The sequence below is a fragment of the Ischnura elegans genome, chromosome 2 (genome assembly GCF_921293095.1).
Source record: "Ischnura elegans chromosome 2, ioIscEleg1.1, whole genome shotgun sequence".
In the NCBI taxonomy this organism is placed as follows: Eukaryota; Metazoa; Arthropoda; class Insecta; order Odonata; family Coenagrionidae; genus Ischnura; species Ischnura elegans.
The window spans coordinates 36,965,183-36,980,172 of record NC_060247.1 but is presented as its reverse complement, the minus strand read 5'-3'; the positions used below and the strand labels follow the sequence as shown (position 1 = coordinate 36,980,172).

The window sequence follows — 14,990 nt, the reverse complement described above, 5'->3', positions numbered from 1 at the left end:
GGGAATATTTTAATGCTGCAAAAAATTCAGTGATAGCACCACTCCAAAAAGAAATTAATGACGAGATAATTAAACAGACGCAGCGAGTCTGTAATTGAGTCAAGCATTGTGACATTATTGGCACCCACTTGTAGCACCACGCCGATATCAAATTAATGACGAGATAATTGAACAGACAGATCAACTCTGTCCCGAGTCAATCATTAAACATGAGATAAACAATTAAATTAAGGATTGCCAGTAAGAAGAGCAATTGATAACTCTATCAAATCAAAAAATAATATATAAGCTTGTTGCTATTGGAAAAATCCTCCAATATACCCAATATGCCAAAATGTCGAATACTCCATAACCGCTTTGGTCACCCTCGCAGGACATGAAACACTCAGGTCAAATTGAGGCTGGTAGTGGTATTTGGAGAAGGCGACCAGCACGTCATTTTCGCCATGAGGGAAGGATAAGAAAGGAAGGTGGTAGGGAGAGGGATTTGTTCATCTCTTCTAGTGATAATGAGTGGTTGCTAATTCAAGATATCGAAGAAATTAGCGACTCTGCAAAACTTGTGATTCAATCGTCTTAGGACTAGAGAATTTAAACTACCCACATACGAATAATATGTGTATAGCGACGAAATAACTGGAATAAACGAACTTTTCGCCATTCTCACCCCCCTGCTGTAATACATAGGGCGTTATAACACCAACCGTTTATTTCCAGTTATTCCGTCGCTACAACACCTAATGCGCAACTGAGTCACAATACCTAATGAAATCAACGTCCTATGCGTTTACCAGGCAGATATCGTATGTAAGATAAATATATCATGCGTCCCCTAAAAAGCAGGCCGAGGCCAGTGTGTTTATTAATATTTAGCGATTTTTCGTTCTACATAGCGAAGATACTACGAGGACGTGCCCCGTGAGCTTGTTTCGGTAGTATCATAGCAATGGAAACGACAGTAGCTAGTATCTTTGCTACTTTGAGTAAGCAGCCAATAACAGAAGACGGAGAATAAACGGCCAATCGTAGGCGTTGGCCTTCTTTTGAGAGGACGCGCCACTCCCGCGAGACAGGTTATTTTTGCAAGGAATTTCTAGGTTATGACTTTCACCATCATCTGAAATTTTCATTGTATATTAAGTAGACTCTCAACGAAATTTACTAATATGTACGTCAAATTAGAAAATTTCACATCAGAGTTTTCAAAGATTTAATATTTTCAAACTTTGAGATAAGGTAAATCGTGCGAAAATTCCACAGAGAAAAATCACTCGCCTTGACCGGGATTCGAAGCCGAATCCCCCGATTTCCGGTCGAGTGCTAGAACCAATTGAGCTACCGAGGCTGTAAAAATTTGTACACTATACCGGACTATATGGTGGGGACTGCTGAGCATATTACGCGACTAGCAGTCCAAGTCGTGCGCAAAGCGCCACAGCCAGAGAGCAAAGCCCTGACATTGAACACTTAAGGTGTTCGCTCTTCACTATTTTAATAAGGAAGGAAATACTGTTAAATTTCAACAAAATTCTACTTCAAATATCCTTTAAATTAATCAAAATGATAACTTCAATTTCCAGCGAGTAATTCGTCGCGAAAAAAAAGATATAAAAGGAGAAAAATGTCCTTTGTTCCATACTAGTAGTGCCTTCCACACAGTGGCCAAGCGGGAAGTTGTCGCACTCTGAAAAATCTCCGCAACCACAAGGGATTGGAAACCGCACCCAAGGGGTAGGACGCGAACATGCCAGCCACCACACCAAGCATATCCCCTTAAAACTGAACAAGAGCAAGACCTTGCGAGGACGTGCTTCAGTGGTTGAGGGAACTGACCGTCATCGTTGACTTTCACCCAGAGGATGTTGGATGGATCGGAGATTCTGGCGTGGCAGGTCAGTTCAAGGGAAGAATCAGCGGGCATCGATACATGGCTGTCACCCTCGATCCACACCAAATCACCCTCAGGAGACTCCTCCACTCCTGCAACGGAGAAAACGATAGTAATTAAACCACAGGCTAAGTGAAGACTGACCAACATTCTTTGCACAAGAAAGCATTTCATTCGCTGAAAATAATCTTGGATTAATTCAAACTAACACTATTATAAGGGGTATTATAAAAATGTTGCCGAATGACACCATAATTTTACATAATTTCCATTAGTATGCAGAATATTGTGAAGATCTTTGTTACCAGTAGCTCAGGCAGTATTACTTTTGTATTGTGTATCCGTATCTGTGTATCAGATAAATTTGAAGTTTCTTATATTAAAAATATTGTACAATGGCATCGCAAGCGCATTAGGGATGCGCGGTCGATAAAATTATATCAATATACGGAAGAAAAACTAATATTCTCCTGCAACTTAGCTTACAGTCACTAACCTTGTAAGCAAGTATACTTCGGCTCATATAACTAGAGGAAAAATTCAAGAATTAATGGATGAAGTTTTTTCAATTAACTTAGTTGATTTTATTCTCGGATGAGAAAATTATATGGGAGTCATTAAATATTATCTAATTAACCTTTACCTTACTAATTTGATTGTAGTACGATATTATGTACCCAAAGAGCGAAATACAACGCTAAAAAGTAATTGAACCCGCGTATTCTAATACAGCACGACTCGATTCAGCAAAGTTTTTAGATATAACACTTTTTCTGTCCATCTTTAAAACTACCAAAGCCAACACTACGACTTTTCGCCATGAATAATTATGCTACTGCTCGAAATCTCCATTACGGAAAAAATCAAACTATCGACCATAATATCCCCAAGAGTGAGCACAAAAAACTTTTAGTGCCACATTCCTGCGAAATAGGTTTATGCTGTCTCGGAATTCATGACTATGGATTTTACTCGCCAAAATTAACCGGTTCCATGACGACAAAATCTAAAATAACGTTCAATTACACTTCAGGAAAAAAAATGATTGAGTGAACCTAATCACTCAAAAACATCCTTAATTGCAGCAAAAATTTTATACAATCAATCGACCAATAACATCGAGTAAAACAAAAAAATCTACACACAAAATCGCGGAAATCAAGGAGCCAGGCACATAACTCTAAAAGCCTACAATCTCTTTAAATCCTCTCTCCTCATCGCTCGTCTTCAAATACTGAGATAAGAGCAAGGAATAAATGGAAAATGGTCTTAGCGTGCCAAAGAGTTCACCAGAATATTAACCCCGTGAGAACAGCATCCCTGCTTCCGCGTACTCTTAACGATGAGCGAGTAGCGCTCTCATAAAAGTGACGCCCGCTAAGTGAGTGTGCTTTTCGAATTAAGGATGAGAACGGAGTGAACAAGATGGATAGAGGAGGAAGCTGCGAGAAAAATGAGACGAGGAAAGCGACTAGAAAGTGAGCAATTACGCTCCCTGCGGAAAGTAATTCACTTTCCGCTTCGAGGCCCCTTGCCGAGCATTGGCCCCCGCATGTTCGACGTACTTTACGTGCTTTCAGAGACCTACACCAGGCAGCGCGTCGGAGCACCTCTATAAAAATTCATCCTTAACCTTTGGGCTGTGGGAGTTCACGATTTTAGCCGCCAGCCAGTGCAGAAGAGTCCCCCGGTGAAGGATGCACCCCCTGCCACGAGGGCTGGTCTGGTAGAGCTAAGCCCCTTACCGATTCTTGTGAAGAGGGAAAGTGCCCAAGTGCAAGATATCCAGGTAGCTATAAACAATTTGGATAAATGCCGCAGTCAGCGTGCAAAACGTACAAAAAAGTTCCCGCACTCTAAGAGCCGATTTTATAATGTCTGGTTAACGCAAAACATGAGATGATTCAGCCAGGGGTGCCGACTTACAAAAAATATTGGGGGGCCCAAACTGGGGATCTTGCCCCGGGAAATATCATAAGTAGTGAGTTTTAAGTTTTTTAAGCATTTTAGAAGAGCCATATGATCAACATTAGAGCCCTGATAACTTGAATCTCGATATCTGGACACTCCGGGGAAAATCAGCAAGCCTGACACATTTTTTCATCACACCCATAATGAATTTTTGAGGGGGCTCGGGCCCCCTCAAGCCCCATGGAGTCGGCGCCACTGGATTCCGCCTTCTACGTTACTTGGCGGTGGCTGAAAGTTAAGGTTAACTTTGGAGCCTGATCTTGTGCAGAAGCTGATCAGTACCTTAAGCCATCACCAAGTAAATTGAACGGCTGTATCATCTTATGGTTAGCGTTAATTAGGCATTATAAAACCGACCCTTAGGGTCAAGTGCGCGTTTGCATTTGGAGCCTGAGCTCATATTAAAATATCCTAAGACAACAAAATCCAAGCATCAATTATATTTGTAAATGATTGATGTATCCGAAGCCAGCTTTTCCATTGATTTAGTCAATTATCTACTGGGAGGAAGATATGTAAGGGGCTATAATAAGTAAGAATGTTGGGCTTATGCTAAGGATACCTCCGCTCATAAAAGGACATCCATACGCCAATTACAGTGGTAAGCTAAAAATCTGAAAAAGATACGAAATTTTTTCGATTGACTTGGGAAATCATCTACATAGAGGAGAATGAGTGTTAACTCATCGAGGGCTAGACTAAGAGTGGAGGTATCCTTAGTATAATCCTTACATTCATAGTATATCTCTCGGCGAGTTAAAACTTACTTTGGGTCCACATTGTCAAGCATGCTTACGGAATCTTCGCTAAGTGGCAACAACTTCACAATTGATTGATTAACTACGTATTTGGTGGTCAGGTAATGATTTCAATCCATATGCAGAGTTTTTGGTCAATTATTACGATTTGCGGATTTTTTTATAACAACGGAACGTGATACAAGTAGGTACACGATAGTTTGTTTAAATAATTTGAAATAGCCGCATGAAATTTTCTTGTTAGCATTTTTTCTTAATTAGCTGAGACGTTTGGTTAATCAAGTGTTTGCTTAGGATCCCTGCATGTTACTTCTGCCGGTTATAAATGTCACACATTGAAAAATTATTCCACTGGTCATATGTTCATTATCTATATATAGCGCATTTAACTATGCATACCTCGTTTGTGTTTTATGATTCAGAGTTCGCTCAACCTAAGCATTCGTAAAGTCTATTCCGATGGCTGCTACGTGATTGGGCTACATGCTATACGTTTGGCTTAACGACTTCGGTATTTGCAAAGGCTTCGAGTGCAATCAGAAGCAATTGGACCGTCTCGCGCTCAAGGGCGAAGCACGGATTTTTTTCTCCTCCCTGTAGACGATTGCCTAAATCAATCAAAAAACTGGTTTTGGTACGCTTCGGTACACCATCTACGCTTTTGTATACAAACCGCCTCCTCACAACAGAGCTTAGATTGATCGCTGTTGACTGGGCTCCTGAGATAGCATGCTTTTACTACCACCTCTTTTCGTCCACTCTTTTTTATCTGCAGCCACTACTATCAATTCCAAAGTTTCCGAATGTTGAACTATTGTGCTCTATAGTTTTTTTGTCATTTTTTGCTGCGGGTTCGCTGTCTGCTAGGATGGAGTACCGATTGTTCGATTGTTGATTGTGTGCGCGCGCAACTACCGGTGCACGCTATGATTGAATGTGATCGCGCCTTTCGTGCAGTTGTTGTAAATGATGATGTGTATCTATGTTAATCCAAATACATTTGTTAAACTAACTCTGTGTAAGTCCTATTATCACTGCTTAAAAACCTAAACCACAACCAGGTCCACTAGAAATCCTTGGCCAGATACTAAATGATGTGGGGCCCATTTCTCAATTGTGAATATTTGCAAGTACATTCTACATGCGATTTCAGAGGAATAGAAATCGATAAATTCCTCCTTTCATTGGTTATAGAATTATATCAAACTGATTTCTAAAGTTATAATCGATTCACTTGAAATTCATTTAAAAAAAAGGAATCGAAATATGGCATGATAAATAACAAATTTAAATACTCTTACAGCATACCGTTCGTAAAATGTTTAATTCAATCAAATAATTCTTGATTTCCACTAGGATATCCTGGATACTGTCAATTTAAACTTGCATAAAGATAACATCTCAATAGAGTCTTACGCGTAAATGCATCTCGATAAATGGAATTCCTAATAGATAAAAATTATCTACAATAACTTTTACTTAATCTAAATGAGAATGGAAATTTTTGCACAGTCTGGCTTAGTCAAAACAAAAAAATTGATGCAAAAAGAACAACAATACCTAACAAAAATCGACCATGAAAAACAATCTATGACCGTTGCTGGCACGAATAAAAATTACAACAATAGTATAAGTGGGTGGAGCATAGGACATATATTTTAAAGTCAATGGAGTCTTTGTAAAATTTTTGGAAACGACGGAAAAAGGTATTTCAAAGATAAAAATTCCATATCAAAACTTTTAACCCCTCATATTTCGTACTCATTCAGCAATAACAGTTTAAGAGTTATGTTTCAGATATTACTTATTTAGTGACGCGAGTAAACTTTGCCGCCACACATTGCAAACAACTACGAGCTTTGTTTACAAAATCTGCTTTGTTTACATTATCTTTTCGTGTAAGTTAATGCAGCAAAGTAAATATGACTTGGCTTTAAGACAAGGGCATATCCAGGATCAAAACTAGGAGGGAGGGGAGCAAGCCGTGATCGTTCAAGTTGTAACATTTTAGCTCAGAAAAGGCTAATGAAACCAAAAGTTTAAGAAAATTATGACAGAAATTTAAAAGTTTTTACAATTATTAGCTTGAAAAAAATAATGCTTTTCATTTTAGTTCCCTGTCTTATACTTAAATCATTTTTATCCAAAAGAAGTATGTTTGTTCAAAACTTTCGTTTTTAACTAAATTTATTTTCGCTTCTAAGCTGCCTCCTCCTGCCCCCCGTTAGATACGCGCATGCTTTGAGATGCTAATGGATAATATTGAATATCACACCATACAGGCTAATAACACACGAAATTTCGGATGATAACATGAATTTTAGGGTTTTGGGGTACGGTGTTCTAACCTACTCACTCCCCCCTTCCTCCACATATACGCCACTGAGTTACAGTATATATATAGTATTGCCTCAAGCAGTTAGCATAAAGTTTCTCTAATGCATGTTAGTATTAATCACCAAATCGATCTTCCGCCTCTTTTGGACTTAAACCGCTGTAACATGCGAAAACATTTCGTCATCATGCCTTCATTTTATTTTATGTGCCATGTTTTCGATAGGAAACATAACCCATGCATCCAAGGCCTGTGACGTCATGGAACGTTATTACTCTTTCAATATCAGGTAAAAATTCACTTTGCAGGTTCCGCACTGAATATTTATAAACTCCGACTATAGCTTCCATAATGTTATACCTTATATGATAATCATATATCAGTATCGAAACCGCGAAACAATGCTAATTAATATTTTGTAGAACGTGAAAAGTGAATTTTATTCTCTATATACTAGTTCCACTGAGTGAAGCCGGAAACTTTAGAATGCCCTTCGACATCGATTAAAAAATTACAATATTACTATCATTTATTATTTACAACGTGCAACTAAATATTTTAACACCGGTATTGAATCTCTTATGGTATAAAAATTCCCTGATGCATCACTTGTCATCCAACTCTTACCCTTGAAACAAGTTAAAATTGTTTATTTTATCGATGTAAATTCGTCTGATCTGTGTCCTCGTTAATAAACCACTCTCGTAATTATCTGGTAATCCGAAGGGAGAATATTTTGTCATTGTTTGGACCGCTCCTTTCATTGTTCAGAAGCCAACTAAATTTGATCTGAATCTCACGTTAGCCCAGAGTGGAGCACGCAAGCAGATAAGAACGCTTCAAGCGCACCTTCATCATTTCCTTCGGGAAAACCCGGAAGGATACTATATCAGGGTGGGGCTCGATGGGGTCGTTTCTTTTTATTATTCGGGGAACATGATGCTGGGAGACTTTTAACGAAACAGGTGCTCGCGGCATGGGAGAGATACGGAGAGTAGTATAGTGGAGCTATAAACAGCGACTGCCAGGTGGACCAAGTATATAGTTGAGAGTAAGTATATATACTACATAAAAGAGGATGTATGTTTGTCTGTTCACAATGCGTTTCCATACGGCTGCACGGATTGCGACCAAAGTTAGTATATAGGTGCTTCTCATGCTCAAAAACCCCGTAGTGCTACTTTAGGCTGCGTCCGACGCTTCCTTCGCGTCGTTATCTCATTACCATCAGTTTCGAAACGTCACACAAATTCTACGGTTGGACATCCTGCTGGGTAGGCACACATCTTGACACGCTCAAAGGGAAACGTAAGTCAAATCATTCTACACTTAATGAATAATCCTCTTGGTACAAACCTTTTTGCTGTGGTATGCGTTCACACGACGTTTTTGGCCTACGCACGTACAGACGAACGTAACGATCAATTTTGTGGAGTAGGGTATAAGCTGATCGCGTGCGCGGCATACGGAAATTGTTTTTTCCATTGTTTGCTGTTACATATGTACATCATCATCATACCCCCTCTGCTTTTTTACCTAAAAGTCCTGCCATGTGACCATGAATTCCAAGTTTCCCACTTCTCTGGGTACGTACTATCCTTCCCGAGCAACGCCGGCTGGCCTGCTGGTGCCAGAGACCGAGAGCTCAACATAACTGAGCAGTTGCAGCGGAAAACATTGAAAACCTCGGGACTTCTTCATCACACCGATGTTATAATAGAAAATAATACTTAGCGACAGCCTAATAGAAATAGTTCCCATTAAAAACTAATTCCTTTCCTTCTTCATCATCGCCTTCATTGGTCATCAATCCCAAGATTTGTTTCACGCAGCTCTCCACTCAATTCTCCTATCAGCTAATCGTTTCACACCTATATATTTCTTCTCTTTCACATCCTTCTTTACCTGTACCTTATATTTAGATCTAGGTCTTCCTTTTCCGTACTTGCCATTTACCTGTCCGCCTACGATTGTCTTCATCAGGCCAATATGTCTCAATATTAGGCCTACAAGGCTGTTTCGTCTTCTTATAAAGGTTTCCATGTGTCTTCTATTCTCTCCTACTGGTCTTAGGACTTCCTCACTACTAACTCTGTCTAGAGTTTCCTCCTTCGTGAATCCTAAAGCTGAAGCCATGATTTCCAGAAAGGCACACGACTGCTTGACAGAAATTCAGGATTTACATATTTTTTGCAAATCTTTGCAGCTACTAAAACTGCTGCTTGTACCTCTAGTAATCTATCAATTCATGGCATAAAGTGGAAGTGACGGCTCCATAGCTTCGAAGATGCACTTCAGAGTGGGTGGTTGGTCTTCAAAAATCGGTGAATGACAGAGAAATCAGGTCTTCAGTAAATGGGTGTACAATTTTTTTCGACCCATGCCAATTCACCGCTTCGATTTAGTCAATATTTTTTGACATAATCGGCCAATAAGCCTCTTTTATTGCACGGAAGTGTGTGGGATGTTGAGAAAGGGAAGAAGTGAGTTCGAAGATTTTCATTTTTTTCCTAGTCGCATGATTTTGAGCCAACACCGTTGTTTCTATCCTCTTTCGGAAGTAAGCGTGGCCAAATGTACTATTGGACAGGTGTACTATTCGTGTACCCTTAATGGTACTAGAGCATTCATATGGATAATCCAGTATCGACTCGTACATTCGTCCAGGCTCTCAAATATCCAGACAAATAGGTAAATTAATTACCACATTTAGTCCTTATAGGTGGTGTCATGGCGCCGGAACGAGCCGGAACGCCGTAAGAGTCAAATGACACTTTTATCCATTTTTTTGCTTTAAAATTTCTAATATTTGCATTCGTAACCAAAACAAAATTTTTTATAATAAAATGTAAATAATAGCTTCTAATAAAAAAAGACAGAGTAATATTTTACTTCTAAAAAAGTTCAGGAAAGTGCGTTGCGACACTACTATTTTTTCCATGATATTACTGGCTACGTATTCCGGTAATTGTATTGGAAAATCTGCACTTTTATACAGATCCTTATGGGGATGCTTGCAGAATCTTACGAAAAAATGATAATTCATGCCAGAATATATTAGTTGTTTTTAAAAATTTCCCAAATAACTTACGTCATACCTAAAGAATCACGAGAAAAACCTAGTATAGACGCATCACCGGACTACTTTATAAATCATAAGCAAACTTTTGGTGTAATTGAAGTTAAACATTAGTTGCATGAAAATTCCACTGCGATCGGCTCAAATAGCTGTGAAAGTGTACACTTCAAAACAGAATGATCGAATAATCCACATTCAGTGTCAAATCAATGGTTCGCGAGTTCACTTCTAGGAATGGTGACATGGTAGGTAAAATAAGCATTGTTATATTCCACACAGTATTTATTGAAAAACTTGACCGCTTTCGACTTTTTCGGGTCATTGCCAATTAGTGATGACCTGAACATGTTGAAACCGATATTTTTCAATCATTACTGTGTTGAATATAACAACGTTTATTTTTTAATCTGCCACATCCATTGTATTATCAGTTTAACTTTTGAACAGTGGTTTTCCTCTATGATGACGCAACTTTATTTAAATAATAATTACTATAGGCGGATATATGGGGGCACGGGGGCACGTGGCTTCCCCCACCCTAGACCCCAAAAAATAGACATGATTTTTTAATACGGATATTATTAAGTTCGTTCTTTTCGTATTACGGATCCATAATCATTTAAGCCTTGAACCCATGCCATGAAGACATATTTCCCGGCCTTCGGTCATTCGCTAGACTCAATTTTCGCTATTCTCGAAAATAATCGTTATTATATGTGTAACTTATTAATATTTCCCAATAATAACTTTCATATAAAAATAAAGAGAATATTTTGCACTACAATTGAAGAACATAGAAGCCAAAGGAGAATATCGTGCATTCTTTTATTTTTGGAGATAAGTACAGATCATGGTTGTGGGGTACACAGTACTATTGTGGCAGAGGGATGCAAGTGAATCACTTATAACCATGTACATATAGATTCAGTTATTTACATGCATCTCTTTGTTGCAACAATATTGTGTACCCCATCTACCATTATCTGTACTTATCTCCAAAAATAAAAAATATAACACTTAATATCCCTTGGCTTCTAAGGTCCTCAATTGTTGTATGTTGTTTTAATCTCAAAGGTGAAAAGACCGTTTGCCCGCCCTCCCCCCCCCCCCCCCTGCACAGTAAAAATTCTAGGACCGCCCTTGACAATTGCGAAAAGTATACATCGTGAATCGTGCAGACCTTCCACTTGGCCGAAGCTGGGATTTCCCGGGCAATGGAACGGGAGTGTGTGATCGCGAGGAGAAGATGAGTCTTGGCGATAAAAGAAGCCGGTCGGGAGACGGCGAAAGAAATCAAATCGAAGAGTTGCATCGGCCGACGAGGAAATAATAAAGGAGAAAAAGAAGCAACCGGGGCCCATTGTTCCGACGAAGAATGTATATTCAGGCGGTGTGCGCGATTTTAATGGTTTCCGCGAGTCGGTATTGGAGAGGGGGTGGGGTTGGATGGACAAGGTTGGTCGCCTCCATAGCCCTCGAGTCATGTGCGAGGAATCGCGCCGGTTCATTGAATCGAATAACCATTTCGATATCGTGTGGGCGTGGGACCGCGTTTTACCCAAGACCCTCCCCGGCAGATTATTATCGCTTTTTGCGGAGGCGCGTGGACACTGATCGTGCATTTGGGCCGCGCTGGAGCATGCGAGAAGCGAAGAACTTCCGCATCTCTTTAAGCGTAAAAAGTCTTAATACGGGTTCTTTCTTTTGCTAAGCTCTTCTTCGCATAAAACGCCGGCTAACATATCTTGTACCTTAGAGCTAATAAATTTAACGAAATCCACATGATAGGTAGATGGACAGGTGTACAATACACAGCGGTGTTGCAGTATAATAACTGTGAAGAGTATTATCAATAATTTGAGGAGTCACTTCGTGAAATTGCTTCATGTTAAATCTAAAAAAAACTTGATAAATTTCTCATTCACGTGTATGAAATGTACAATTTTATAAAATTTACTGTACACAGGATTTTAATTGGAGCGTGATCACGTGGCACAGTGGCTATATAATGGAGTTGAAGCATAAGAAGTATTATACTTAACTTTTACCCTTTACCGTTGCAAAAATAGAAACTATCCAGCATTCTCGCTTTTATAAGCCATTCCTCCCACAAAAGGTTTCCAGATAGGTCACAGCGGATATCCACTTAAATTTCTGTCTGCAGGATAAGAAGTCTTAACGGAATGTGGCGCGATTTCATTAATGAGCATTCATTCGGGAAAATTTGAGACTTCTACCTACATATTAAACCCCACTTCATACAATAAAAATATTTAAAATTCACTTAAGAATACATCGTTGACTTAAAATTTGACCTTAGTAAAATATTGAAAACATAACTGGAAACAATGAAATAAACATGCTTATAAAAAGAACAGTTGAATATGACAGGGCTTCTATACAAAATATGTATGTGAGAATTCATAGAGATGTAAAAATAACAAAATATTCTAAAGATAAAAATTAATAAACATTTGGACATAGACGCAAGAGCTCTATGATTGAGTGTAACTCTATTTATGACTTCATTCATTACTAAGGAAGGAAAACGCGACTGATGTGAAGAAAAGTGGTGCCAGAATAAAGTTGAACATCCACATCCCTTTGCAACATCAAAATAGAAATCCTTCAATGATGACGAACCACATTTAACGAGATGGTTCAATTTTTATATGAATATGAATTTTAAATTAGAACTATGTGGTGATGGCCACACATGAGAACAGTTAATGATAAGGCAAGGATCGCTTAAGTTGCGAATATAATCGTATTGTTTTTGTAAAAGAGGAAATGATTCCCCAAGGGACTAAATGATAGTTCGTAAAAGTGCTGAATCCGTATCATCCGTATTCGTTACGAGCGGGGAAATTAACGTTAGCGATCATAGGGAAGTCCAAGGGACGTTATAGGTGGGATTTCGTTACATGCGTGATCGTTTTAAGCGAGTTTTACTGTAAACGATTTTAATTTTTCCTGGTGAATAATATTCACGAATTCGTCTCTGGTTTTCGTCTTAGTAATACATGAAGACCAGCGGTGTCATGGTGCCGGAATGCCCCGGAACGCCTTTCCAGCACTGGTTCACAAAAGAAATAATAGTCAGTCAGCGAAAAGACATAATAATCAAAAATTTTATTAACTCTGTCGCCGGAGAATTTCTAACATAAACATTCGTAACCAATGCAAAATATTTTGTAATAAAATGTAAGTAATAACCTGTAAAAAAAACACAGAGTAATATTTCACTTCATAAAAAATTAAGGAAAATGCATTCCGGGACTGCTAATTTTTTTATGACACCACTGATGGAGACCTGTAATCAATTTCATGAAAAACATAAGGAAAGCACATAAAGAACTTCAAAACACCATCAGCCAATCGGACGACACCTGAGCCTTATTGTTGTGCTCACAAACGGTCGATTCGGTTCAGTGTGAAATTGGACATTCAGAGAGCCTTGAGAATGGAAGACAAGTCTTTTTCCGAAACGTCGCCCAATACGATCGAATTAACCTGATGTAGAACCCGGGAAGAATTCCTGAGTTTTACTGTATCTACTAGCAGAGAAGCCTCGCTACTAGTTAAAAGGAGAAGGCTCAGGAGTGAGACGGAACGTGAGAAAAAAGTAAAAAAAATGGATGAAATAAATAGTGGAAATAGACCGCAGAAGAGGAACGTAAATCATAGACAAAACAGGCGATATGGGTGGAGAGAGCGAGAAATAGAGAGATAAAGAGAGAGAGAGAGAGTTGAAAGGAAGAGAGAGCAGGAGCCGAAAATAAAACAATGAAGAAGCGAGAGGCGCGCTCAGCAGTTGCCACCGCAACTCCTTTTCCCCCCTTTCCCGACCATCACACTTTTTTTCGGCCTCCGCAACACCCGCCTGCTGCTATCTCTACTAGTTGCGTGCCGCTCATCCAGAAGTCTCTCACTCTCAAACAGACCTCCTCAGGGCGCATCTGCACCAGATTTCGCCATCTTCAAAGGAAACAGCTTTGGAAGAGGAGTGAATCCTTGATAAATGCACGAAGTAGGGGAATGGCAGAAAATATGGCAGGAACTCAACAATAAAACCTAAAATTAAGCAAATGCTCGGTCTCTTTAAGGTAGTTAGAGTGGAATCGGCTGAAGCCAACTGATGTACTCGGGCACCCTGTGACTTACGCATGAGAGGCAACAAAAATTTAAGCAAAAGAAAACATAATAAGGAATGAATTGTGAATGCAATTTTACACATCAGCACAATGGAAGCGTCAAAAATGAATTTTTTAAATTAGCTACATTTAATTACAGTTAATTTACAGTAGTCAACTTGACTATTTTCAACACTGCTTCGAACCTTTGCACACTGAACTGTTGACGACACACTTTAACTAAATATTTTCAATCTAAGTGGTAAATCCTTAATAAATATATATTTATTTAAAAACAAAAGATATGTAATACGCATGTCAAAGCCGGGAAACTTAATATATTAACGTAATTTTGGCTAAGTAGGTGTAGTGGCTTTCGTTTTGCGATGTTGGTACCAGAGATTCCCAGCCGCCTTGCCAGTTTCAGGCAGTTTTTCGCAAATATCTTTCTTATTTTATCATGAACTTATACTTTCCCGTACATATTTAGATTTGTAACAAAATCTTGCTTCTAATGAGTGCCGTCTAAATAACGCCTTGTTACAAATAGCTTCGATAGCTCGAAGAAAACGTATTTCTCCATACGAGCTCATGTTAAATTATCCTAGTTTTAGTGTCAAATATCTCAAGAACGGCACATGTGAATCCATTTTTCTTTGGATTATTGAAATTGCGTATTGCAAATAATACGTGACCGAAGTCAGCAAATTCTTTTTACTTTTACCGAGGCCTTTATCACTACCACGCATCAGACGAAATGTTCCTTTGAAACAATCAGAGGAATTAACTATCCCAAGTATCGAAAATTGTACCACAGCCACCAGAC

At 39.0% G+C, this 14,990-nt stretch overlaps 1 protein-coding gene across 1 annotated transcript in view; it reads right to left on the bottom strand.

Moving 5' to 3' along the window:
- The window catches only part of LOC124174034, a 68,274-nt gene that overhangs the window by 6,199 nt on the left and 47,085 nt on the right, over positions 1-14,990 (bottom strand). Inside the window, exon 2 of the mRNA XM_046553175.1 lies at positions 1,834-1,980. Within this exon, the coding sequence (XP_046409131.1) occupies positions 1,834-1,980 (147 nt within the window). The remainder of the gene's footprint in view (positions 1-1,833; positions 1,981-14,990) is intronic.